We start from the raw sequence: 25,047 nt of genomic DNA on the forward strand, positions 1-25,047 counted from the left end.
ATACAGACCCTTCCACTAACACTCTCTGGGTTTGACCCCCTAGCCAGTTCCCAACCCACCTGACCATGGACTCCACTAGCCCATGATCCCCCAGTTTTTTATAAGAGCATCATGGGAGACCATATCGAAGGCCTTTTTAAAATCCAAGTATATGACATCAACCACATCTCCCACATCTAAGCGGTTCGTTACTTGATCGTAGAAGGCGCCGAGGTTGGTCAGACATGACCTGCCTGCAATTAAACCATGTTGGCTATCCTTCAGCATCATGCCTTCTGCCAGCTTCTCTCGCTCCTTATGTTGGAAGGAAAACTATACTCCTATTATTTTCAGGTAAAGCCCTGTACCCCATGCTGCATATTAAACGCAATGACCATATTTACCTGAATCCAAGACAATTTCAAATTTTAGACAACCGCCCAGTAATTATAGTTTTCCCTGTATAGAATATAATTAGTGGAGGGTCATCTTAAATGTGTCCCACCCACTGTTGTGGTAGGGAAAGCAGCAGTGGGGGACAAAGCAGCAGTGGGGGACAAGTGGCATGGAGGCCAGCAGCCTGACTCCCACCCCTTACCCCCAACACCTGTCCCTCCTGCCACTTACCACCTGCCCCCCACCCCTGCTGCTTACATTATGGGAATGATCTGGCTCCAGCTCTAGCCCCAGTCCAGGGCATGGAGCATGCAGTGGCTTCGGCCCTGGCCTGGCCTGGCACTGGCAGCAGCTCTGGCCTGAGTTAGGGCTAGAGCCAGAGTAGCTCCCCTGCTGCTGAACGGTCTCCCCCATGTGCCATCCACCCTCCCACATACTGTACACTCTCCCCCATTTCTCCCCCTACCCTGCAGTCCTCTCCCAGCCTCTCCGCACTGCATGGGAGGCACCACAATCCCCTGTTGCATGCTCCCTTCCCCACTACATGAGCCACTACAGTCCCAGCCAAGCAGCAGTAATGGTAGCAGCTCTGGTTCTGGCATGGCCCCATACTCAAATCTAAGACAAGGCTTTTTGTTCCCCCATGTTGATTAAGGGAGGGGAAAAAAACATTGTCTTGGATTCCAGTAAATATGGGAACCCATGCAGCCCACAGAATTTTCCCCTTTGCTGGTCTCTTCCATCCAGTGCAATCAGGACAGCTGCTGCACTGGGCATATCTGAAAATTTTCTTCACCACAAGGCTGAGAGAATTACTTGGTTAAAAACAAAAGTTTACATTTCCCAGCACAGTTCTGTAGTAATTTCTATGGCCATGTAACTGTAATTCAAGGCCCTGCTTTCCAACACACTACACACTTTTTAAAAACATTCTGCCAAACCATTTTTAGTGGCAGATACAAGAAAAAGGCACTTTTTTTTTTCTTGGTGCCACTAATTAAGCAAATAGTCCAATGTCTACCTACAATCAAACACCGGTACACCTAAGCTAAGGTAGAGGGGAATTATAGCAAACCACCTAAGAAAAACTGGCAAGACCCATGTGACAATGCTTTGCTGAGGTACACAGGTAACAGCTGCTCAAAGTCCATGCAGGGCCAAAAAAACAAATAAACAAACAAAAAGCAGGGCAGGAATGGGAGCCCTGTACATGGCTCCAAATCATCTCAGGGCAATGCCAGGCTTCTCCAGGGGTAGGTACTGGGGGCCTGTATCACATCAAGATTCTGCGGAGGAATACGAGCAGTAGAACTTTCAAGGTCTTCCTATGCTCAAAGCAAAGCTGCTCCCAAGTATTTCACAGCCCCTTTTTTACCCAAAACTCAAGCAAATTAACTACAAACCCCTCACTATATGTCAATTGTATGGGTTTAAAGATCTTGTACATTTGGAGTCTGAGAATAGAAGGAGGAGAGAAAGCATTCACAATATCATTCACAGTATTCATGCCATCCTGTTTCATGGTAAAATGTTGGATTGGCTGCAAGGATTGACACTATAGGACTATAGTCCTTCCTAATGGAATAAACATAGGAATTGCCAGGCTAGATCAAACCAGTGCTCAATCTACCCAGATCCTAGCAATGCCCAGCACCAGACACTTCAATGGAAGGTGTGTCCAATCCCAAAGCCAGAAACCACGGGAGGGCCTGTTTATAGGGAAGTCATTTTTCAACCTCTTGAGTTAGGGGCTGATCTATGCCTGGAAAGGAGAAAGATGTATACCCCTGCACAATTCATTGAATCTTACCTAACATAATCAAATGCATTTGTTATTCATGCAAATATCCAATATTTTCAGCTTTTCAGTATAATTGAGGCGCTTGATACATATGCCATATGTTGTGCAATTAACTAGTTTAATTGCACAATAAATTTATACATGCTACATGTCCAAAGTAATTATTGCAGAATAAAAATAGCTGCAGCCAGAAAAATGTTGCTTGAAAAATGCAGAACATTTTGTTGCTGGTTTCTATCAAGCTTTAAATTGAATGTTTGTCATGTCACAGGTCGGGTTATGGTCTTTGCTGGGTCCTCTGGCATCCCAAAATGCACTGCTCCCTCCTCCACCTCACTGACCACCTATCTGATAAAGTGACAATCAGCTGGATGTTAGTGCTGGTACAGGGCTGGGGGTTAGCACTGGAACCAGAACAGCCTCAGTCAAGATGCTGAAAATGGGTTTCAAGGTTCCCCAGCCCTCCCACCAGAAACCTGGCAGCCCCTGGGCCCATCAGCCTTTCCTGCTTTGTATTGCAACTCCTGAGAGGAAGCTGCAAGGCAAGGCACTTTAAAATGGCAGTTTGCAGGCAGTTAGCCACAGGGACCTCAAGATGTGAGACAGCCTCCTGGTTCCGAGTGTCCTGGGACTTCTGAAAATTGCGCATGCAGCTGGCAGCGCTGGGACCACTGACAATCAACTGATTGTCACACTGTTCCCAGAAAGTGTGGGGTCTCAAAACTGACACCAGGACTGCCAGGGCCAGATCCAACAATCAGCTGATTATTGGACCAACCCAGGTCAGTCCCAGGTCTGAAACCTGCTGGGGGCTAGAGGCAGTCCTCGATTTGGGACAGAGCCATACTCTATCCCAGTGTTTCCCAACATTTTCCAGCCCAAGACACACTTACATTAATATAAATTTTCCATGGCACACCTGTTAAGGCATTCCCCATCCTCATACCTACCGTAGTTCATTGCCATGGCAAAATTCCATGGCACACCTGTTCATTTCTGATGGCACACTTTTGTGCTGCGGCACACTGGTTGGGAAACACTGCTCTATCCAATCTGAAGGACTGGGCTTGGGGCAACTCTACAATAGCATAGTTGGGATTGGAAGAATTTTATGCACATCTGGCATGGCAGGCAGAATAATATGTAGAATGCTGCATAAAATTCCTCCAACCCTGCCATTGTTTTGATGTCTGCCAGGGGCCTGTGGGGCCTATTGTGTTTTGAGAACAGTACTCAGGTCTGCCTAGCTATCTTCTGTAGACTATTCCTTTTTTTTTTTTTTTTTTTTACCTTTACAATTGGGTCAACGATGAATTCAACCCCAAATATTTAGTAATCCACCTCAACCATAGTCTCACCTATAGGCATCATGTAGAAATAACAAACTTGCCACACATAATAACATCATCTCAAAACTGGCTGGTACAAGTTGGGGAAGTGATGCTGAAGCTCTCAGAACATCGGTGCTGGCCCTTGCTTATTCAGCAGCTGAGTACTGTGCCCCGATTTTGCGAAGCAGAACCTGTACCAACCTGATCTACTTTTGGCTGAATAAAACAAAGAGACTCGTAACAGGTACTTGCACGGATCCACTCCTATTCTTTGGCAATCTGTTCTCTCTCACATCCCACCTCCTGATCTTTGACGTAAACAGGCTACTTTAAGAGTCTACAAAAAAACTGCTTACAATCAATTCACAATCAATTTCTGAGGAACTTAATGACCCCCCTAGACCAAGGCTTAGATCAAGAAAGCCATTTTGGAGTACAGAAAAAGAGCAGAATGATGAAAAATTTGACATCAAGGAAAAATGGATCCAGCAATGGAACAATTGACATCATTAATAAATTTCTTATCATGGACCCCATATCTAAACTCCTTGGCTTTGCTTTACCAAGGCAGCACTGGATGTTGAACAGGGTTTGTACTGGACAAGGCAGATGCAACTACCTACTACATAAATGGAATTTTATTAAAGAACCCAAGTGTGAGTATGGAGAAATCCAAACTATAGCACACTTCATGGAGGAATGACCTAGTCATCATTTTAATGGCTGCATTAAAGACCAGCACCAGGCTACTGACAATGCTTTGCAAAGGATATAAAATCTAAAACTGTCACTTTCGCCTTGTTCCTCAGCGCCGTTTTTTATAGGTTGTTCTGGTTGTTTATTGGTCGCCGTATTCCATATAAATAAATAATTGGGTGCACTCTTAGAAAGTTCCTCTTCAAAGTGAACACCCCTCATCTTTTCACTCTCTTTTCATACGCAAATATGTCCAGGCCTCTAATCTTCGCCATGCTCCATCTCTGAAGCCCCTTAACATTATTTTAGAGATAAGGTAATGGCCAGAGCTAAACAAATACTTTAAGTGATCACTAATGTTGATTTACAGTGGTTTAACATTCCCTGTGGGGTTTTTTCATCCCATTCCTTCTCATCACCTTGTTTGCTGTTTTGAATGCAGCAGGACACTAAGTGGAGGTGTTGGATAGAATAATGCCAACATCTCTTTGCTTAGTTGAGGCAGTTAATTCAGAAACCAGTACAGCGTATAAAAAAATGCAACTGTAGCCTCTACTGCAGGGATGGGAAAATACAGTAGCCTGCTGAGGGATTCTGTCTGGCCCACTACAGGTTCTTCAGTCCTGTCCAGCCCAGACGCAGAGGGCAGCCCAAGCTGGGATAATCAATGGCACCAGACATGCCTGCCAAAATAGTGGAGGCTTATATTGAGTTAAAAATGCTGGCTTCTGAGCTAGAGCCCCAGCACCAAGGCGCCACTCTCACCCACCTGCCCCAGCAATTGGAGGGAAGAGCATCAGAGCCCACCCAACATGGGCTGCAGGGCGCGACCCCATGCTGGGCGCCTTGGGACAGGAGCCCAGCAGTGAGTGGCTGCATTTGCAGAGCTGCTGCTCCCGACTGCCCCTATTAACATTGTCTCCAGCCGTGGCCCCCATTGTGTGGCTCCCGCCCAGCACTTACCACCCGACGTGCCCCATGCAACCTTGCCTGACTTGTGCTCTCCCTCCATGCAGCCCAGGCCTTCCACTGCTTCTCACCTTGGCAGTGGCTCTGCTACCTCCCAAGTCCCAACCCACCACAAAGCTTTCATTTCCATTCAGCCCTTTGTTGTCTCTCAGACTCCTTTAGCTGCCCCCAGGGCTGCAAAGGGTGCCTGTTTATGTCTCTTCCAATGCCATTCAGGCTGGGTTAATGCTCAGCTCTATGCTGTGCCAGGAGTCGGGGTGTCTGCAGAAAGAGGTGAGCCCCTGCAGGGACTGCAGAGCTGGCAGGAGTCCTTTGCATTCTGCTTGCTCTAAAACTCTTCAGCTCCCAACACCCAAACCAAAGCCCAGAGCTGCCATTTACTGTTTGGGTTCTGCAGGCTGCTGCTGCTTAGCCCAGGATCCCCACCCCAGCCCAGCATGCCAGTATCATTCCCAGTGCTGCTTGCCACCCATCCACAACCCCATCCCGGCCAGGGCCCAGGGCAGAGCCCAGGAATGGCACAGGTGTGGGGGAGGGAGATAGGCACAGTTCTGGCCCAGCACAGGACAGCTCACCAAAACTCCCTATGTGGCCTGCAGGCCCAAATAATTGACCACCCTGCTCTACTTCCTACTCCCTCACATCAAATTCCCACTGCCAAGGTGCTTTGTGCTGTCACCTAGCAGTTTGACCATCTTTATTTTATTCTTACTTAAGTTTTAGTGTAGTCACTGCTGTAGTATTTAAATATTTCAGATAAAACATTCAGGATAAGGGTGCTTGGAAAAGGACTGTTTGCGGAATTGGACATAGACTGCACATGGGAAAGGAGAAGGATGTGAAACACTGTTAGCTTGGCAGTAGTGGGGAGTTGGGATGGGGAAGGGTCAAGGCTCCACTCTATATACAGTGGGCATGATGCAAATTACTGGTGTTTCAGGGTAATAATACAGGGTGAACAGGATGGTCTCTTCCTGTATCCACCCAGTACCAATAACATATGACCTCAACCAAAATCCTGGATTTCTCAAAATCAGTGTCCAGACCAGGATACAACACTGATTGCTACAATGCTACCTTATCCTGGCCACGGTCATACCATGGAACATCTCTGCAAGTGGATGGCAAGGAGCCATTAATGCACCTACTTGACACAGCAGGGGTAGGTGTTCCAAGCCTGCAGTGGTTCCAATCATTCTTGATAGAGAATACTGGTACGTAATGGTCAAGGGGATGGGGCTATGACAGTCTTCCAGAGATCAGCTGAATCCAGAGGCTGAACATCTTTAGGAAATATTGCAAGACCTTCCTCTTTTAAAAAGTCTTTCCATAAAAAGTGACACACGGTTTAAACAGCCCCTTTTAGTCCCCATGCCTTCATATACCACAACTGATGGAACAGGTAAAGGGAGAAGGGCCAGAAATGCCTTGAAGTCTAGCCAGGACTTTGCTGCTGATCTTATGCGGACGGCATCTATGTACCAGTGACAGTTGACAATATAAAACTCTAGACTAGCTATCCAGCTTATGCAAGCACTTGTACCCGACACAAAAAAGAGGTTGCACAAAATGAGCTTGTATTTAACTCCTTACTTCCTTTCCACTCACTTCAGGTATCACAGGAGCACTGGTTAAACTAAATGACCTTTGATGTTCCTTCCAAACATATAATTCCACCATTTAAGTGTTCAGCAAGAAACTGTAGGGCAAGTTAACACAAGAAACAAAATAACCAAGTGAAACTACTGAGGTTTATGTGGGGTGAAGACTAGGCACCACAATACTTTGTTAATGTCCTTAAGTTTTGATAAAGCATCCTATCCTTATCTCTAATGAGCACTACTGGTCAGCACCCAGGTTTACAAGAACCATAGGAAAGAAGCTAGTTTCAGAAGCATAGTACCCAATAGCATCATGCTGTGACATAGCTTCAAGACAAAGATGAGTGAAGAATGCTCCTTCCCAAATCAGCAGCACCACTTTCTGTAACATTTTGACTTTGTGTGAGCTCAATCTAAGCACTGAATAAACCCAACTCTAGTCAGCTTCTGGTGTCTAACCTTCAAACTGGCCTGGACTGCTTGCTTGGCAAGTACACAAATACCGCTATCACTATCTGACTTGCTTCCTGCCTCACAAGCCATAATTCACGTATAAACTTCTTGAGGGGCAAAACACTCTTCTGCCTCCCATGCCCTAGGGCAGTAATAGGTACTGCACATTCTGGAGAGGCACTTTCCCTGGTTTAATGATAGGAGCGTTTCCTTTCATGATATCACTAGTCCCATGGCAGACACTTACAACCAAAACCAGAAAGTATCAGCAGGACTGCTTAGACACTGGCTAAGCTGCTCCACAACCTTGGAAGCTAACAATGTTCACTTATTTCCAAAGTTCTGAAAAGTAACTGCAGCACAGTAGGGACAGGTGGCCACAAAGCCTCAGACACTTCAAAATACCCAGGAGCTCCTGGGTAGCTCCTGGGTATTTAGTGGGTAATTATGGGGAGCTATTGACACTCACCAGAATCTAGGTCACTGGCTCAACCACAGTCCCAGGCTGTGATAACTAAAAAAACAAGGCAACAACTTAGCTGAAGCAGGAAGCAATTCCCATATGTGAACTGGGATTAAATGATTTCACTACCAGCTCCTAGACATCATCCTGCTCCTGGCTCCCAACCACCTTCTCCAGAGCTCCTGCTGGACAAAGCTTCCCCTGTGCTCTACTGGGTAAGCTTCAAAAGTTAGTTGTATATAGAAAACAAAGAGTACAGAAGTTGATCTGAACTGTGATGCTCCCAATTTCCTTTACTTTAGACACAGACAGCACTATCTTTGGAAACCTTTCTGTAGAGTTCACACAGGCCCAGCCCAATTGTTCTGGGCTCTCCTCCTCAGCCCAATGTACACTGAGTGGTAGGGCCAGAGCTGAATTAACACTGCTGTGTAATGTAAGTGCCCCTGAAACAGAGAAGCCAAAAGTTGCTTGGCAGCTAGCTGTAGTGGTAATACAGTGGTACTGGAGATAAGCCCTGGAGAGCAGAACATGCATCCATGACCCCAGGGGCTTGGGTTCTAAGGCAGGACTCTAGCAACCGCACTGGAACACCATCCCTGCCTGAAAAAGGGCGTGCTGAACAAGCAGATGGAACAAAGACCCCCTTCCCCTGGCCAGGTCTAGTACCTGCTTTCAATTTCCGCCTCTTGTGGGAGAGGCTCATGTGTTCCTCCTCCTCTCGTTCAGTCAAGTACTCCCCCGTCTGGTATTTCCGACTTTTCTGCCGTCTCCTCTTCTTCCTCTTGATGTGGCTGTCCTCCTCTTCCTCCTCATTGAGATCCCATAGCTGCCTTGGTGACTCCACTCTCCATGGCAGCTCCCGAGTCCTCCTCAGGTGGCAGCTACTTCTCTCTGACAGAGATTGGTCTCTGGCTCTGCGGCTGTGATAACGAGAAGTCCTATGGGATTTCCTCAGTTTGCGGTATTTCAAGGACGGCTCCGCCTCTTCATCCTCCTCCTCCTCCTGCTCATCCTCCAGCAGTGGTAAGATCTCCTGGCCAGTCGCATCACATTCTCCTGTCATGCTAGCAGAGGAGCCACCAGCACTTCCTGCAAGAATATGCAAGAGGCATTTCTACCTGTTAAGAGACCCTCCCTACGCAAAGGGGAAGCATCCATTAAAAGAGTCTCTCCCAGCTAAGAAATAAGAGCTCTTCTCTGGCACCCCAACAAAACCTTCCAATCCCAAAAATCCCAATAGAACCAGATTAGTAGGGACATGCTCCCCTAAGGCCCAGCAAACAGTTCAGGGACTCCTGACAGCCAAATGTCGTTTGACCCCAATAATCTTTCCTGCCATGGCAGGGGGTCAGACTAGATGATCTACTCAGGTCCCTTCCGACCCTAGAAACTATGAAACTATAAATGCAGGACTCACAGTGCCTGACAGACAAGGGCATCTTGGCTCAGCCATTCTACTGGCTGAAACCGCCTGGCAGAGGCTGGTCTCGATCTTTTGAAGCTACCAACCTGATTGACTGCGTGTCCGGCTGCTCAGAACAACTGGGATGAAGTCCCGGAAATTGTTCTTGGGTTTCTTCTCAAGGTAACCTGGGGAGAAAGGAGAGCCCTCAGGACTAATACCACTGAGAAGCAGAATTCTGGTGTAAGTGGAGGGCTGCTGGCCTGGGGAGGGCAATATATCATGTCATGCTAGGTCTCTACAGAGGATTCTAGCTTGCTGTGGCTAGTGCCCAGCTCCACAGCCCACACACCTTGCCTGCACGCACAGCTTCAGGAGAGATAATGGCTTGCCCTGGTGGCAGAGGGAAAGAGGGAAGCAAGGTGTCACAGGCAATGCTACAGCATGGAGAACAGTGAAGTCTGTAATAGTACCTTCCTCGTTGTTGTCCCCATGATGACCTGGTGTTGGAACCTCTGTTTTTGCTGGCCTCCTGCGTTTGCGCTTCACCCTGAGGCTGTTGTGCTCTTTCACTGATGCCAGGCCTACCCGGCTTTCTCGTTTGCTGCTGTCATGCAGGTCATCACGATGCTTTCGCCACTGCAGCAAAGGACAGTTTCAGCCCAAGCTCAACACAACTCACTATGCTGAGGCAGTACAAAAAGATTCCAGAAAACTGTTCCCCACAACCCCAGCTCTGTGATTACCCTGCAGCTAACCTTTCCCGCGGGCTCCTCAGGCATGAACCACAGACCCTGCTACTCCAGTTAACCCCAGGACACCCTTAAATATGCTGAAGGGAAAGCCAACCAGGTTTCTCAAATCTGTTCCTAAACAGTTATGACTCCAGTGACAGGCCCCTTTCTAAACCTAACTCTGTCTGTGGTCACCAGCATTATTCTAGGAAGCTCTGAATCCCAATCCTGATCCCATCTACCTGCTATGACTCGCACCCTTTCTGGGGGCTAATGACCCTCTTCAGGGATCCCTCACACACCTTGCGTCCATGCAGGTTTCGGCTCCCTGGCTTGCTTGGAGTCTCCTCTCCACCTTGGGCTCTGCATTTCAGTCTCTTGTGGGCCTCTTTAGCTGGCCCATCATGCTGCCGCTTGGACTTGCAGTGTATGATGACCTCCTGTTTAATTTGGCCCGTTCCTTTGAATTTGGCATCAGTGAAGCCCTTGGGAATAGCCCCGGGTTGCACACAAGCTACAGAAGTGAATGGCATGTCACATTCTGCTCGCTCCTTCTTGACCCTGCACAGGTCCACCTGGTGCATGCACTGTGGGGCCTCAGAGGCTGGTTGCTCCCAGGATGCCTCACGCTCCAGATCCTTGTGCTGTCCCTCCACAGGTGTCACAGGCAGCTCATAGGAAGCTCGCAGGCTCTGCTGATTTGCTATGGGCAGGTCATGTGACAAGTAGGCAGCTAATACTTGACTTTTAGGTTTTGTGTCTACCTGTTTGAGGCTACAGCTCCCCTGGGGAACCTCAGTTTGTCCACTGCTTTCATTGCTGGATTCAGCCTTTGGTTCACCATACTCCTGGCTCCTTGAAGGGCTTTCTGGCCTCCCCTTTTCTCCCCTTGCATCCACAGCATTGGTTTGAGGCGATAGAGCTGTACCCATGGGAACTGGATTCATAGGCTCCTCATACAGCTTGGGCAAGGCCCTGCAGTTCTTGCTCTTGGACTGGGCTTCCTGGTCTAGAGATGGAAGCCTGGGCAGCCCCTCAGGAGCCTTGGTGGCTGCTGTGCTGGATTCTGCAGGCTGTATGCTGGGAAATGTGGCAAGTTCACCTGCACTGGATGGTTTGGCGGGGCCACTCTGATTTGGGGGCAGCTGTCCAGGTGTAGAGATGCCAATTGAAAGCAGAGGGGTCTGGTGATAAGGAGACCACCCAACAGGCAGAAGCTGGGGACTAGTAGGTTTCCCATTTACTGGGCATCGGGGATAAACACTTCCCTGACCAGGATTCCAAGGAGACAGTTCCTTGGATGGGCACAATGATGCCCCTGGAGTGACTCTGCCATGAAGGAATCGCCTAGTTGGGTCCTGCTGTACCTCCAAACTAGCCTGGCTGGATTTCTTCCCACAGGGTGGCCCAGCATTTCGGGGCTCTCCCTGATCAATGATGGAAATAGGTTCCTGTTTAGGGAGGTGCTGTGGGTCCCTGCTGAAGTTAACATTAGAGTCCTTGCTAAGCAGCAGAGATGCAGGCACTGGATTTGCCACTCCCACATAGGTGCCTGGAATGGTGCTAATGAGCGTGGTGGAGTTTTTCACCCAGGAGCCCTGTTCCCCATTACGCAGGAACTCGGGGAAAATTACAAAGGGAGGGGTGGTGCCCAGACATGAAGTGACATTGCTGCCTGTGCTCTGGGCTGCTCGCTGGGACCTGGACAGGACTGTGGTGAGCAGTGCCTTGCTGCTGGTGTGCACAGGAGTAAGGATGGGCATAGGAGGTGTTTTGCGCTGACTCGGTGGAGGCAACTTCTGGCGGTTGGACTTAGAGGACAGATCAAGGGGCATCTCACTGCACTCTGGGGAAGAGATCATCTCGCGCTCCAGCTGTGGGGGGGATTTCAATGGTGAAAGAGAAGTTGTAGCTCCTTGGGCAAGCTGCTCTGGAGCCCCTGGGGCCCTGGTGTGCAGAACAGTGCCTGATGGTGGGGCTGCACTTCCACATGATGCAGGCAGGGAAGGCTGGCTGGGAGGAAGGGAAGAGCCATCTGTAGCAGGGGAAGGGCCTTCAGCAGCAGGCTGAGTACCACTTCCAGCTGAAGGGGAAGAGCAGCTTAGCTGGTTTACCTCCACAGGCACCACTTTGGAGTCTGGAGCTAAGGGTCTGGCCACAGAAAAGGTATAGGGATACGAGTGCAGCTCTGGGGGTGCAATAATCCCCGGCAGGCAGCGCTCATGCAGGTATGAGGGCAGGACTGGAAGGGTGAGTGTGGAAGAAACCCCTAGGGTGGTTGGAAGTGTAGCCACACTAAGTGGCTGCCCACAGCTGGGAGGCGGGATGTATACAAGGGGCTGACTCGGTGTCAGAACTGCCCCAGGTTGAAAGGACAGGGGCATTTTTTGCATAGCAGGAGCCTGAGATGTGGGAAAACACACTCTGTTCAGGGTGAAGGTGGCTGGGTTGGAGGCAGGAGTGCTGCAACTGGAAGCAACCAAAGATGGGGTCCCCACTGCAGATACTCCTGCCCCCTGTGCTCCAGCACTGAGTGTGCTCTTCTCTTTCTCGGCATGCTCACTGTCTGGAGCCTTGGGACAGGCAGGAGACCCATCAGCCTGTTTGTCAGCAGGGAGGCTTGTGGGTGTAGGGTTGATCCCACTGTTATTCTCATCTGCAGCTGCTGAGATTGCAGGCTCCAACCCTCTGTCATCTTCCTGAGTTGCCACAGGAAATGGCACAGCATCATCTTTCACCACATTCCCAATACACTCTGGGTTTGGTTTCGGATCAGGTGGCTGTTCTTCCAGCTTAGGCCCCAGCTTCTCCTCCACACTGCCATCTGCATCCAGCCCCTGGGCATTGCTGCCACTACTGCTGACTGCTGTGAGCTCCACCTGCAAAGAGAAAGGGACTCCCTGAAAGATGAGCCAGCATTTCCAAGAGAAATTACCTGTTCCTCCTCCTCCCTGGGTTTCCAACATACATGGAGAAGCATGGAGGGAAGGGGAGCAGCGAAATAGCTCTTTCTAGATTAGACAGGGCATGGAAGCAGCCCTTTATTCTCCCGAAAAGGGATTCTCCCTGGGACCTGGGCAGACTACCTGGCATGGCCCTTTCATTGAAAAAAATCCACCTCTTCAGCATATAAGGGCTCACCTTGGAAAGGCTGCTGCCAACGCAAAACTCCTGAGACCCCAAGTGCTTGGAGCTGCTCGTGTTAGACTCCTCATCAGAAAGCGGGGCTCTCCTATTGCACAGACAAGACAAAGGAGGTACAATGAAACCCAGAGGCATTCTTGTAGCATGCTGCTCACCCTTGCGCTACAAACTTACAGGACAGCTGCTGGGTTTCCATAGAGGCCTGCCTGCCATAGGGGAATAGGAGTTCTTCATGAGAGCCAAATCCTGTGCCTCTTCATGCCACCTACCCCATCACTTTCCAGAACTTGCAAACATGACCCATGAAAGACCAACACAAACAAACAAATCCTGTAAGACCAACCACTCCCTGCCTGTCAAAACAAAGGTGCCAAGCCAAGCAGACTGCACTGTCCTCAGATGCAGAGTTAAAGAAAGCCAGGGTTTGGGAAGCAACAGCAAGGCAGTGCCATCCTCTTAAGAAATAGATAGAAAACTATTGTCTAGAACAGGGGTTGGCAACGTTTTTGGGCAGTGCCAAAAACACCTAGAACCTTGATTTTTAAGATGCTGATGTGGCAGAGGAGGACAGCGGGGAAACCACATGGGACCCAATCCTTTTTGTGGCAGTGCAGCCTCAGCCCCTTCCCCAAGGTATGCGTGCCAAACAAAACGCCTTCATGTGCCACTCTGGCACGCATTCCAGGGGTTGCCTACCCCAGTCTAGAAGTTCTATGGCTCCTGAGGGGTTACAACAGCCAAAACAGCAAGATGGGGGTGGGGAACGGCTATCAATAGCTATGATCCAAAGGTCCTGGAGACCCTGAAGACTCAACTTGCCCACCAAGCAGTCCCACCCAACCCCAATCCTGCCAGACAGTCCCATGCAACTCTCTTCTTCCCACATTTCCCATTCCCCCAACTCCATTTCTCCATACAGCCCCCACTGCATTCCATTCCAAATCTGGAGGGAGATTATCAGATACAAGAGCTACAGTCCTCCTGCCAAGACCAACACCAGAACCAGGACTTGTTTTCCATGGGTTGGCAGGAAAATTGAGAAATGGCACAGTTCTTAACATGTTTGGTGTCCTGAAGGATGAGGCCATGCACCTAGGAACACAAAATCCTAACCTCCTGCCACCCCAGCCTTTGTAGGTTGACTATATGGAAGCCCCATAATACTTTTGCCCACTCTCTTGCCCACTCTAATGAGCCCCTTTAAGAGATGAAGTTGCTGAAACTACATGTCAGAGTGCTGATCTTCAAGTCTGGACATCCCAATAAGGTGAGGCTACACAGTTGGCCAATTTTTCCTGATCAGATGTCCTTGGGATCATAACCCTATAACCAGTACCTTCTGCACTTGCATGAGCCTCATGCATCCTATGCTGGTACTTCCCCTTTCACATGTGCTGTGCTTTCCTTTGCATCATGAGGGTACAGACCTCTCACAGCTTCCTCCCTGCCATTTCTATCAGACATCCATCTTACTATCATCCTTTACAAATGTAATTTAACATGGATTTCTTAATCTGGGCTCCCCATGTTATTCAGGCTGCAAACGGCTTAAAAGGATTGATATTAATAAGGAAAAATCAAGTTTCTTCTATAGGCTGCAGCATGATCCTGATGACAGCTGAGAGGTTACAAGATGAGGAGGACTAAGGGCCAAGAGACTGGCACTTAGAATCAACGTCCAAGATGAACTTTTTGTAACTTGTACCTCCTCCCCCCACTCCTTTCCATGTGGCTCAGATGCAGCATCTGGTTTCCATTCAGATCTCTGCTGCTTGCCCAGTTTGTCAGCCAATCTGGCTGAAACAGGAGGAAGGAACTCAGTAGCATAACTAGTGGTTGGCAACTGGAGCAGGAGCTCTGGGTACTGAGTTAAAGGGGGGCACCAGCAACAGGTGTTGATGCAGTACTTTCAAGGGAGGGAGGCAGCACTCATGGAAGGGGACGGGTATGTGCCACTAAACTGAGCACTGACACCTCCCAGTGGCAATGGAATTCAGCAGCATTGGGTACTGGTGACAGCTGTAGGGCATGTTACCCCCACCCCCAACTGCTGGCCATGCTGACACCTCCCACTATAGCAGTGGCATCTCCCACAGGTTAGTGGGGTGTACACCTAGGACACAAATCTTATCAATTATATCTCCAAACAAACTTGCCCACGGTTATTCAGTGAATCAGTGGCTCAGCAAGGATTTGTAGCCAGGGCAGGTATTTTATTCAGCCAAGTATGTGGGCTCCTTACAGAAAGCATCTGTGGCGCTACTGCCACAGAGCCGGTCAAGAATAAGGCACAGAACATTAGGTCTAAGCTAGCTCACCAGCAACTTTCATGGTGGAGCTGGGCCTTTGAAAGCATGCAAAAGACATGGGCAGTGTTGGTGCCTCTTGTACCCTCTAAGTATGCAGTGGGATACTGACTACAAGCTGGAACACTCCTGTACCAAAAAAAGCATGGTCCTGTCCTTCCCACACTGAGGTGGCCTAGAAGAACTGGAATACTTATTGTTCCTTAACCCTCCATCCATCACTGGCAAGCAAGATCTCTGCTAACCCACAACACGTGACCTGAACTGACTAAGGCTGGGGAGCTGGGTGGATGCAGTGAAAGGGCACCAGCTGAACAGGCTTTCTCTGTAACAACCTGCAGGATGGCTGGTGCATGCAAAGCTGAACTTTGGCTCCACCTCCTGCTCCAGTGCCTGAGCAAGCCCCTCCACAGGCAAAGACAGGGATGCGGCAGAGGCAGCAGGTGGAGCCAGAGCACAACTCCAAGCTCCGCAACAGCGCGGGCGGCTCTAGCACTCAATCCTGAGGGAGCTGGCCAGCAGAACCAAGCACCTCCAGCCTGCCTGAGGGGCACCATGGCAAGCATCTACCTACCCATGTTCTCTGCTGCCTTTATGTGGGTGAGGGAACCACCCATTCCATTCAGATTACCCAGTGCAGTGAGCCCCTGCCCTGGAGAGAGAAGATTCCCACTCCCCAGGACAGCACCTGTCTAACAAGTCTTCTGGGGTCAGTCATACCAAACATGTAGGGTGGAGATCCACAGGCAGACTGCAGGCTGGTGAAGCTGTAGTTGCCCCTCAGCTTCTATGACAGCCTCAAGATAGGGCTTCTGAACCCTTTCTCACTTTTCTGCTTGTTCCAAGGAGAGAAGGTCTTGTCTCTGCAGCGGTCTTAAGAGCTAAACTATCAGCGCTCCTCTTCATACAACTAGGGATTATGCAAACAACCTTCTGTTTGTCATACTGCTGGGCACATAGGATGGGATTAGAGCAACCAGGGGCAGGAAGAGGGCCAGCGTCAACCCTAAAAGATCCCCAGATCCTCTTCATCCCTGGAAGCAATGGAGTGAACTACACCCAGTGTGCTCTGCTGGTATTTCTTAGCCTTGCTCTAGAGAGGCCACACAGAGACTAAGCTGTTTAGTTGCAATCACTTGCTTAGTCTGTCTTGCTCAAATGTTATGTTTGGTCTATTCAATATTTTGTTAAGGTGCCTAGAGCAGGGGTCAGCAACCCATAGCCTATGGGCCAGATCTGGCCCATGGAACCATTGGATCCAGCCCACAAAGCTTGGGCTTCAGTGACATTTGGCAGTGGGGGGCTTTGCCCATGCTCCACTGCAGCTAAGCAGCAGGGAGAAGCTGTGGTGACAGGAACAGTGGCAGCTGGGTCATTCCAGCCCACAGCCAGAAAACATTGCTCTAGGATAGCCATCAGCACTTAATAAGCTCAGCTGCCCGAAGTGTATTACAATTTAGATCCAGCCTTTATCACAGTGGAACTAAGGTGGAAGGCCAGCTCCTAACAGGACTACAAAGGATCATGCTTCAGCTTGGAGCTTCTCTTTTTCCAGATTGTCTGAACCTTTTTCCACTCCCTATTCATGTTCCATCTTACAAGCTGAAATCTCCCCTACTCCGCTGTTCTCCCTTTTCGCTGTTTGAAAAGTTATCCCGATATCCATGATGCTAACATCCCAAATACAGGACAGCCACACAACACACTTTTCAGTCCAGATAAATCATCCACCAGAGCTGAACAAGCTATACTATACTCTAAAGCTGGGGAAGACAAACAACTGCAAGCACAGTTTATAAAATCTAAAACTGTACGAACAAATAGGGATGCAGAAACCATCAAAGCGATGACATGAGACAGTTCAGGACTCTTACAAAAACAGGTCCTGACTGGTCCCGTCTCACAGTAGCTAATAATCGCTAATTCCCAAGCCTAGTACACTTTAGGCAAACTTCCCCAACCAAACCTCTAACCTGCACCACCAGAGCCTAGCCACTGAAAGCCTCCCCCAATACCCAGGCCCATATGAGCCACCTAGCTTTCTTCCCACTTCTCAACCTGTCAGGTTCAACAGCAGTTGGGTAAGACCATATATGTGATAAACAAAGAAGGAAACAATGACACAGAAGGAGGCAGTCATGTTGTAGGCAATGTCACTTCTTGTGTAACTTTGCCACAAAGAGTGCTCTGGTGCCATATTGGCAATAACTCGTTAGAGGGTTTAAACCTCCCAGTACAGTTAATCCCTCTCCTTTGGGCCTGGGTCACAGGCACTGTAAGACTCAACCACCTAATGTATTTATTTGCTGCCCATTTGCTCCTCAGCAACTTGGTCCTGAAACAGATCATACAACTCAGCTCTGTAAATGGCACTGCACTGGCTTCACACAGAATTAATAAATAGAGCTCCCTGGGCTCTCTGCTCTAACCTTTCCTGCTCCTTAATCCAGGCTCCCTGCCTGCAGGATCCTTTCCCTGGTAAGCCACCCACGCACCTCACCTCTCCTCGTTGAGGCCACACATGCGAATCCGCTCAGCACTGGTCCAGTTGTGCACCCCACTGTAGAGAGGTGCTGTAGAGATCATGACAGCTGTTTGTCACCAGTCAGGACCTGCTGGGTCTTGTGGGGCCACTCCACCTAAAAAGCCAAAATAAAGAGTCAGAAACCCTCCCAGAATGCTTCATTCAGTTGCATTCCTTACAGTTATCCAAGAAAACTATACATCTGAGGGACACTGGAGAGAGTTCACCTGTAGGCAGGGCACATAGAAATGAAGAGCCTGGGGATGAAGTTTCCTCCTTATCTGCTACTTGCCCATTCATTTTGATGCTGCTGGTATACAACCCTAAAGATGCTACAAGTCTATCTGGAAGAGGTTTGAGGAATGTAGTCACATGCTAGGGACAGTGCACTCTGCCTATGCCCAAACTAGACTTTAAGTAAAACCCATTCAGTCTGTAGTAGGATTTGGGCTACCCCACAAGAGCTCTGTGCCTTGACTTCTTGCTCCTCCCCCACTCACTGAAGACCTTCCAGACAAAGGAGGCAGGCAGAAGACAAACTTTACTCAAGACAATGGACTTTTTACGAGATTGAATGATTTTATATCATCAACCAGCCTCCACCATCTTAGGAGGCAATGGAACACAGAGGAAGAAGACACCAGGTAACTGAGCTAAATGCAAGAGGACCTCTGCATAGGAAGAAGTGGTACTTGCAGTCCCAGGATGAAGGATGGAAAATAGGAACCCTGACTGAGGAACTGGGTGGAAAGCTAAACATCTATACAGATTCTTTAAACAAAGTTCTGCCACCTAGTGCATTAGGTGTTTTCACATCTGATACACAGACATAGTTTAAGTTTCTGGGGTGTTTGTGGGGCTCCAATGGAAAGAGATGAAGGACTACATGTGTGAGGAGTTTGAGAAGTACAATGACCTGGCAGAGGGAAGACAGCTGCAGATGAGGGAAGTGCTTAAATATTCAAACACTTGTAAGAGCAGAACCTAGTCAAAAGTTAAACAAAACACCTATAAACTGCAAGGGAAGAAGTGTAAGCAGTTAAACAGATAACTGGGATGAACATAAGACGTCTTGCACCCAGAGATGCATAATGCATCCAGAGAGAATAAGAGGTGGCTTAGGGTGGGAAGGGGAGGAGTTATATGGTACTTGGAGAGAAACGTGGAAGAACATAAAGGAAATAGGGGAACAAAATCTGCAGGAATTTTGCCATCCTGGACTAAACTGAAAGAGGAGAGGAAAGCCTCTGCTTGTGAATACACAACAGCAGGACAGATGTTCAGAGAGAGCTTCATGAAGATCTAGTCTTGGACTAGGGAAAGACTACTGAGATACACAGAACAGAAGTTCAGGCAGAAAGTGAGATAAGAAACTTAAGGCAAGCACAGATGAGGCACATTGTGGCTTGAAATTAAAGATGCCAAGAGGCAAGGCTGATAACAACATTTCACAAGCAGTTACAAACACCACATTTTTCAGGGCCAACAGAGGCAACACAGCCTCTAGAAAGGCAGTTCCCAATCTGTGGTACGTGTACCACCACTGGTACACAGACAACCTGTCAGTTGTACACATTAACAGATTTATTATAATTACTTTATATAACAAAAATTTGCTGGTGGTACTTAAGGTTGTATCATTTTAAATTGGTGGTGCACAATCTGTCAGAGGTTGGGAACTGCTGCTCTAGAAGACAGGTAGGAGGATGTAGTGACAGAGAGAAACTACTGAATGAATTTTTGGTCTCTAGTCTCTAAGGAGGATGAAGGAGATATGCCAAAGACAGACATATACCAGGGAAAGAAGAAAAAACAAAGAGGGAAATCAGAATCCCAAACAAGAGATGAGATCAAGGAATTCAAGTGTAAAAAGACAAAACACCTAGCTCAAGTGGGCTCAAACCCAGCTCCATAAGCAGCAGGAAAAGAAAGTGGACTGGAAACAAGAGGTGCCTGGTCCAGAAGTCTGAGAAATGCAGGGGAAAATGACCCCCTTAGATGTACAGACCTAGAAAAAGTCATCAGGGAGTCCTGACAGGCAAAAGCAATAGTTAATTGTGTTAGCTCAATCAAGCCAGGTCAATACCCAGTCTACACAAAAAAGCTGAACATTTAAACACACGTAACTCAGCTAATCCAAATACATTAATAGATACAATAATGTTAGTTTGGAGTCATTTACACTCTTTCAGTTTAAACAGATTCCCAATCAATTTGAACAAAACCTGAATAAACTTGCTTTAAACTGAAATCAGAGCATCCACACAGCTTTTTGCACAGGGTAACTTAAATTGTCATTACATTCATACAACTTTGTAAGTGTGAACAAGCCATAAAGCATGTTGCTGACCTGCTAACCCAGCCCAGCAGAAAACAGTTTTTTTAAAATGAAAAACTATACCGTAAGTAGCAAGTAGAGTTAAAAACCAGGTTTCTCTGTAGGCTTCAATTTAACCTGTGTTGCAACTTCAACTGTTTTAGCTTTGCTATGATTTTAACTCACGTTAGCTCACACATACATTTTGTCTCTGAAGCATGTTCTGACTGAATTTCCTTTCAACCATTTGTCTAAGTGAAAATGCAGTTACACTAAGACCTGATCTACTTGCAGTTGTTTCACTGATTTAACCATGTCAGTTAGGGACAAGATTTTCTAACAAAGTAGTTAAATCTGGGCAAAACAATCCCTGGAGTGGATGCAGCTACAATGATACAGAAATTCCATTTACCAATTTAACACATTCCCATTCCAATGGAGATATTCCACCAACACATAAACACCTTTATAGTGGGGTATTTGCATCTGCATTAGTGGGCTGTACTTCAGTGATCCTGATATAGTTTGTACACACTTTACCAGTTATAGTTACACTGGTAAATACATTCTGGGTACCAACAAGGCCTCTGAGTTTGAAAGCATTCTCTCCCCACTGCTATAGCACTAACAGGAACACGGGTACAGGCCAGTTGCCAGCATCTTACCACTCTCAGCTAAACCTTATTCCAGTCAACTATCAGGTATCAAGATACTAAAAACATAGACTATATACACTAGTAGTCCCACCACTGCTATCATCAATGGAGCTGCACCACTAGCACAAATTCCACCCCTGGAATTTTTCTAGCCCTGATTATCAGTGGCTAGTGATGCAGATGCCCCGTGTCGGGCCTAGTAGTGCACACAGTCCCCTGGAGCCTTATCTGCAATGTTGCAGCACACCCTGGTTTTAAAAAAGGGTATGCTTCACCACTGTAAATAGTGGCCTGTCTGTACTAGGCATTGAACTGCTGCATGTATGCTGGTGGCTGTAACTGGGGCAAATTCCCAGCATTATGCAAAGCTAAGGCCAATGGCGTTATCTGCAAGGCCTGCTTCAGACCATTCCTCTGCTAATATTATTTGGCAAAGCAGACAGAAAAATGCACTCAGCTGGGCTTTAGTTTCCTTAAGAACACCATAAACCTCGTCTGTCTGCTCTCCCTCCTCTTCCTCCCGTGATGGGCTCTCAGCTTCTTTCTCTGAAGTGGAACACACTAGCAGCTTGTCTTGACAAAAGGACACTGAGAATTCCCAACCTTGGAATTTTTCCGTGTGCCCTCCTCTGTAGCAACTACTACGGAGAATGAGCACATGGCTACTTTCAAAAGGTGCTGTACAAAAGTTAGTCAGAGGCACTGTGAAACGCTTAACATGGGCTGCACTTTGACCCTGGAATGCACTTACAGTAGATAGCTTTGCGACACTCAGTCTCAGATATGAACAAAATGTGACATACATTAAGACAGAGTCGCAACATCTGAGACCCATATATATTTTTTTTTAATTCCATTTGTTTTGAGCGCATCAACCACCACTTGGTAGTACACATGGCACAGAACTTCTGCTGGAGAATCTAACTGAAAGTGACAGAACAAAAGTGAAACTAACTTCACTGACTTTTCAGTGAAACTTACAGAAATGCCAAAAGGAAACAAACTGCATCACTTAATCATCAAATTTATTGTTAGTGTTTCTTTCAATTTAGTAATCTTTGATGCTATTGGTAGCACAGGCAATAATTGTTTACAGCATTGCATCTTTGAGAGTCCTTTTGAAATGTGGTAGCCCACTCAATGATAAATCCAAAGAGCCTTGAGAAATGTCCCATATATACATATCACACAAACCATTTTAACTAACCCGTCTGCAGTGGGAGTAGGACAATCCTACTGCAGGCATTATACATGGCCCATGAACCCAGCTAGGAAAATGGTTTACAGAAGTGAATGCAAATTTCTCTTGTGATCACAATACTTCCCTTGAAGAGTTTAGAACTGTAATGCTGACAAATGTTTTACCTGTCTAAAACCAAATGGAGTCTTGAATAAACCAGATCATGCCTAGTACTAACTTCAATAGGACGCGCTCATGCTAAATTTGGCTGTTAGACTGGATCACAATCTAGCCCTAACTTTGGGCCTCCAACTTTACTAACTAATGTTCCAACCCAGATACCTCAGCTACTGCTGTGCTGAGCTAACCTTTGCCTGTATCTATTCACTTGTACCAGTCAGAGACACAGTAACACTGTAAGTAACAGCAAATGGCTAGTATAATGCACTGAAAAAGTGCATCATCCCTATTTTAAGCCTGGAAAGTTTCCTGAAAATTTAGCACAGTTTAAAAAGCAAGTCCCCAGTATTGGCTAGTCACTCAGTCTCTCATGGCAAAAAGTCCACCCCTACAGAAGCTTTCTATAGCAAATTCATAAAGTGGACTGGAATAAAAGGTAGGAAACCTTTACAAAATTTGACATCCAGAAAAAATGTACACAATTTTATCACTTTATTTAAATGTTGACTAACTGTTATGTATGACACTAAATCAAAACATGTACACTGACTCTAGGTCCATACTAGTCCTCACATTGTTGATGCCCTTGTTAAACTGAACTGATGGGAGTAATGTGAGAAATGGTTAAAAAAAAAAAAAGGCTAACATGCATACAGCCCAAAGTCTCAAAGCTGCACAGATAAACAAGCCCCTTCATCCACGCAGTCTCGCCAACTTGGTGACACTGCACATGGGCAGCACCCTACCTTGCAAAAAATCAAGACCTGGTGTTCCCTTGACCCAGTTCCATCCACCATATAAACCAAGATATTTTAATCCATTTGCCTGGGATCAGCTGTAAACTTTCCAAGTTAACTAAAGGAAGGCTTCACTTTCCTACCTAATGAAGCTGTTCAAAGACTCCTCCCAATGAATCCAAAAATGTTCTTCATCTTTAACACAACGTCAAGAACAAGTCTGCAGCAGTCCCCTACCCTCAAATACAACTGATCCTTAGAAAGCAAAATTGGTCAAGGGTGACAGCCACTCTCTGGCACCCACAATATATTTTGTATGTGAATGCAGTAGTTGAGGCCTGTATCTGTCTCTGCAACAAGCTGCCTGCAAGATCATTTTGACCCAGAGGGAAGAGCCTTCTCTTGCGGAGTGCCAGCATGGTGCAGATCATAGGTGTCCAGACTAGGAGGGGACGGAAGGGCATGAGGTTCCATTCCCTATTCTGCCACTGACCTGCTACATGACCTTGGGCAAGTCACGTCCCTCTCGGCCTATTTCCCCTTCACCTGTTATCTGCGTGGTCTAGTTATCTTGTCAGGCCGCTGCAGCGGGGGTGGCCTGTTTGGTTTAGTCTCTACTTAAAAAGTTCTGCTGGCAAAAGCTGGTTGGTTAGGAGTGGAGGGGATGTGGGGGAATCACACCCTCAGCCACTAGAGCCATGTGGGCAAGAGCTCCAGCATGGACACAGTCCCACTAGCAGAAAAGTCCTGTGCGGGGAGAGGGGAAGTAACCCCTGGGCTCAAGATCTCCAGTGCAGGCAAGCCCTGACCCTAAGCAGGCGTGGTGCCCAGCCCCATCCAGAAGGATGCTGCCACAACAAGGCCAGTGAGGAAGCAGGAGATTCTGGCCCACATCTGTGCTCTGAGAAGCTGGTCCCCAACCCCTCCTCAGAGCTTTGCCTGGATCCTCTTCAGCTGGGAGGTGCCGGCTCCGGGACCAAGGGTGCTGTCCTCCTCAGCGGCCGCCTCTTGCAGCCGCCTCAGGTGAAAGGGAGGGGACGGGCAGCTCCCCCCGCTCCGCTGCCTGGCGTCCCCGCCCCAGCCCCGGCGGCCGTCGCGTCCAGCGCCAAACTCTGCCCGAGTGAGGGGCGCCTTGGCAACAAGCCAGGGAGCAGAGCACGGCGCCTCACCAGCAGAACATGGAGCCGGCTTCCAGTCCCACCGCCTCCCCCGCGGGGCCCGGACAGGCCCGACCCGCCCTGCCCGCTGCGACACGGGGCGCCGCGGCCGGACCTCGGCTCCACTGGCTCGTCCCGCCCCGCCCCGCCCCGCCCCGCCCGCGCAGCCCGCGGAGAGGAGAGGAGAGGAGAGGAGCGGAGCGCAGCGCAGCGCAGCGCCAGGCGCCCCGCGCCTCCCCCCGCGGCCAGCAGCCGTCCTGGCCCGGCCCGGCCCGGCCCGTCGCGCGTGGCAGGTGCGGGGTGGCGCGCGGCCGGGCAGCCGCTGCCCGCTGAGCCGGCGCCCCTGGCAGGGACGTGCGTGGAGCGACGGCGGCGGCCGGCCGGGATCGCGACTGTGCCCCGGGCCGCAGCCCCGCGCTGTCACCGCCCGCGGTCCCGGCCCGGCCCCGCCCGTCCCGCTCCCGGACGCCGCTCCCCGCCCGCGGCTGCATCCCACCCGCCGGGCCCCGCGCCCTGCCCGCGGGGTCCCGGGCCGGTCTCCATGGAGACCCCGCCCGCTCCGTCCGGCGCCCCCGGCGGTGGGTGCGGGGCGGACGGGCCCGGGGTGCCCGGGCGGCGGGGCCGGGGTCCGGCGGCGGCGGCGGCCACGCACCTGCTCCCGGCGGGCGGCGGCGGCGGGGGCGGCCGAGCCGGGCCGTGCCCGGGCGGCGGGCCGGGGCGGACACTGGGCGCCGCGAGCGAGGGTCGGCGGCGGCGGCGGCGGAGACACTGGCAGCGGCAGCCGGAGTGTGAGGGCGAGAGCGAGCCGCCGCCGCGGGGGCTGCCGGGAAGGCGAGTCCGGCTGCCGCGCCGCCCCCGCCCCACAGCCGCGCCGCCCGGCCCCGCGGACTACAGCTCCCGGCGTGCCCCGCGCCGCCCTGCCCGCACGGGGGGGCCGTGCAGAGCCAGCCGAGTCCGGAGAGGGAACGGGAGGGAGGCAGGGAGGGGGCTCCGCACCCAGCGCAGCGCAGCGCGGCGC

At 49.3% G+C, this 25,047-nt stretch overlaps 1 protein-coding gene across 1 annotated transcript in view; it reads right to left on the reverse strand.

Annotated features, from left to right (window-relative positions):
* The window catches only part of BCORL1 (BCL6 corepressor like 1), a 47,476-nt gene extending 22,646 nt beyond the window's left edge, over positions 1 to 24,830 (reverse strand). Inside the window, exons 1-7 of the mRNA XM_090060164.1 lie at positions 24,682 to 24,830; positions 17,779 to 17,917; positions 12,970 to 13,060; positions 10,131 to 12,707; positions 9,568 to 9,733; positions 9,202 to 9,282; positions 8,359 to 8,781 (exon numbers count right to left, since the gene is read on the reverse strand). Coding sequence (XP_089916290.1) covers positions 8,359 to 8,781; positions 9,202 to 9,282; positions 9,568 to 9,733; positions 10,131 to 12,707; positions 12,970 to 13,060; positions 17,779 to 17,864 — 3,424 coding nt within the window. The 5' untranslated portion in view covers positions 17,865 to 17,917; positions 24,682 to 24,830. The remainder of the gene's footprint in view (positions 1 to 8,358; positions 8,782 to 9,201; positions 9,283 to 9,567; positions 9,734 to 10,130; positions 12,708 to 12,969; positions 13,061 to 17,778; positions 17,918 to 24,681) is intronic.
* Positions 24,831 to 25,047: the final 217 nt, after the last annotated feature.

This window comes from Crocodylus siamensis, chromosome 8 (genome assembly GCF_052110815.1).
Source record: "Crocodylus siamensis isolate JL-2025a chromosome 8, ASM5211081v1, whole genome shotgun sequence".
NCBI classification, from domain to species: Eukaryota; Metazoa; Chordata; order Crocodylia; family Crocodylidae; genus Crocodylus; species Crocodylus siamensis.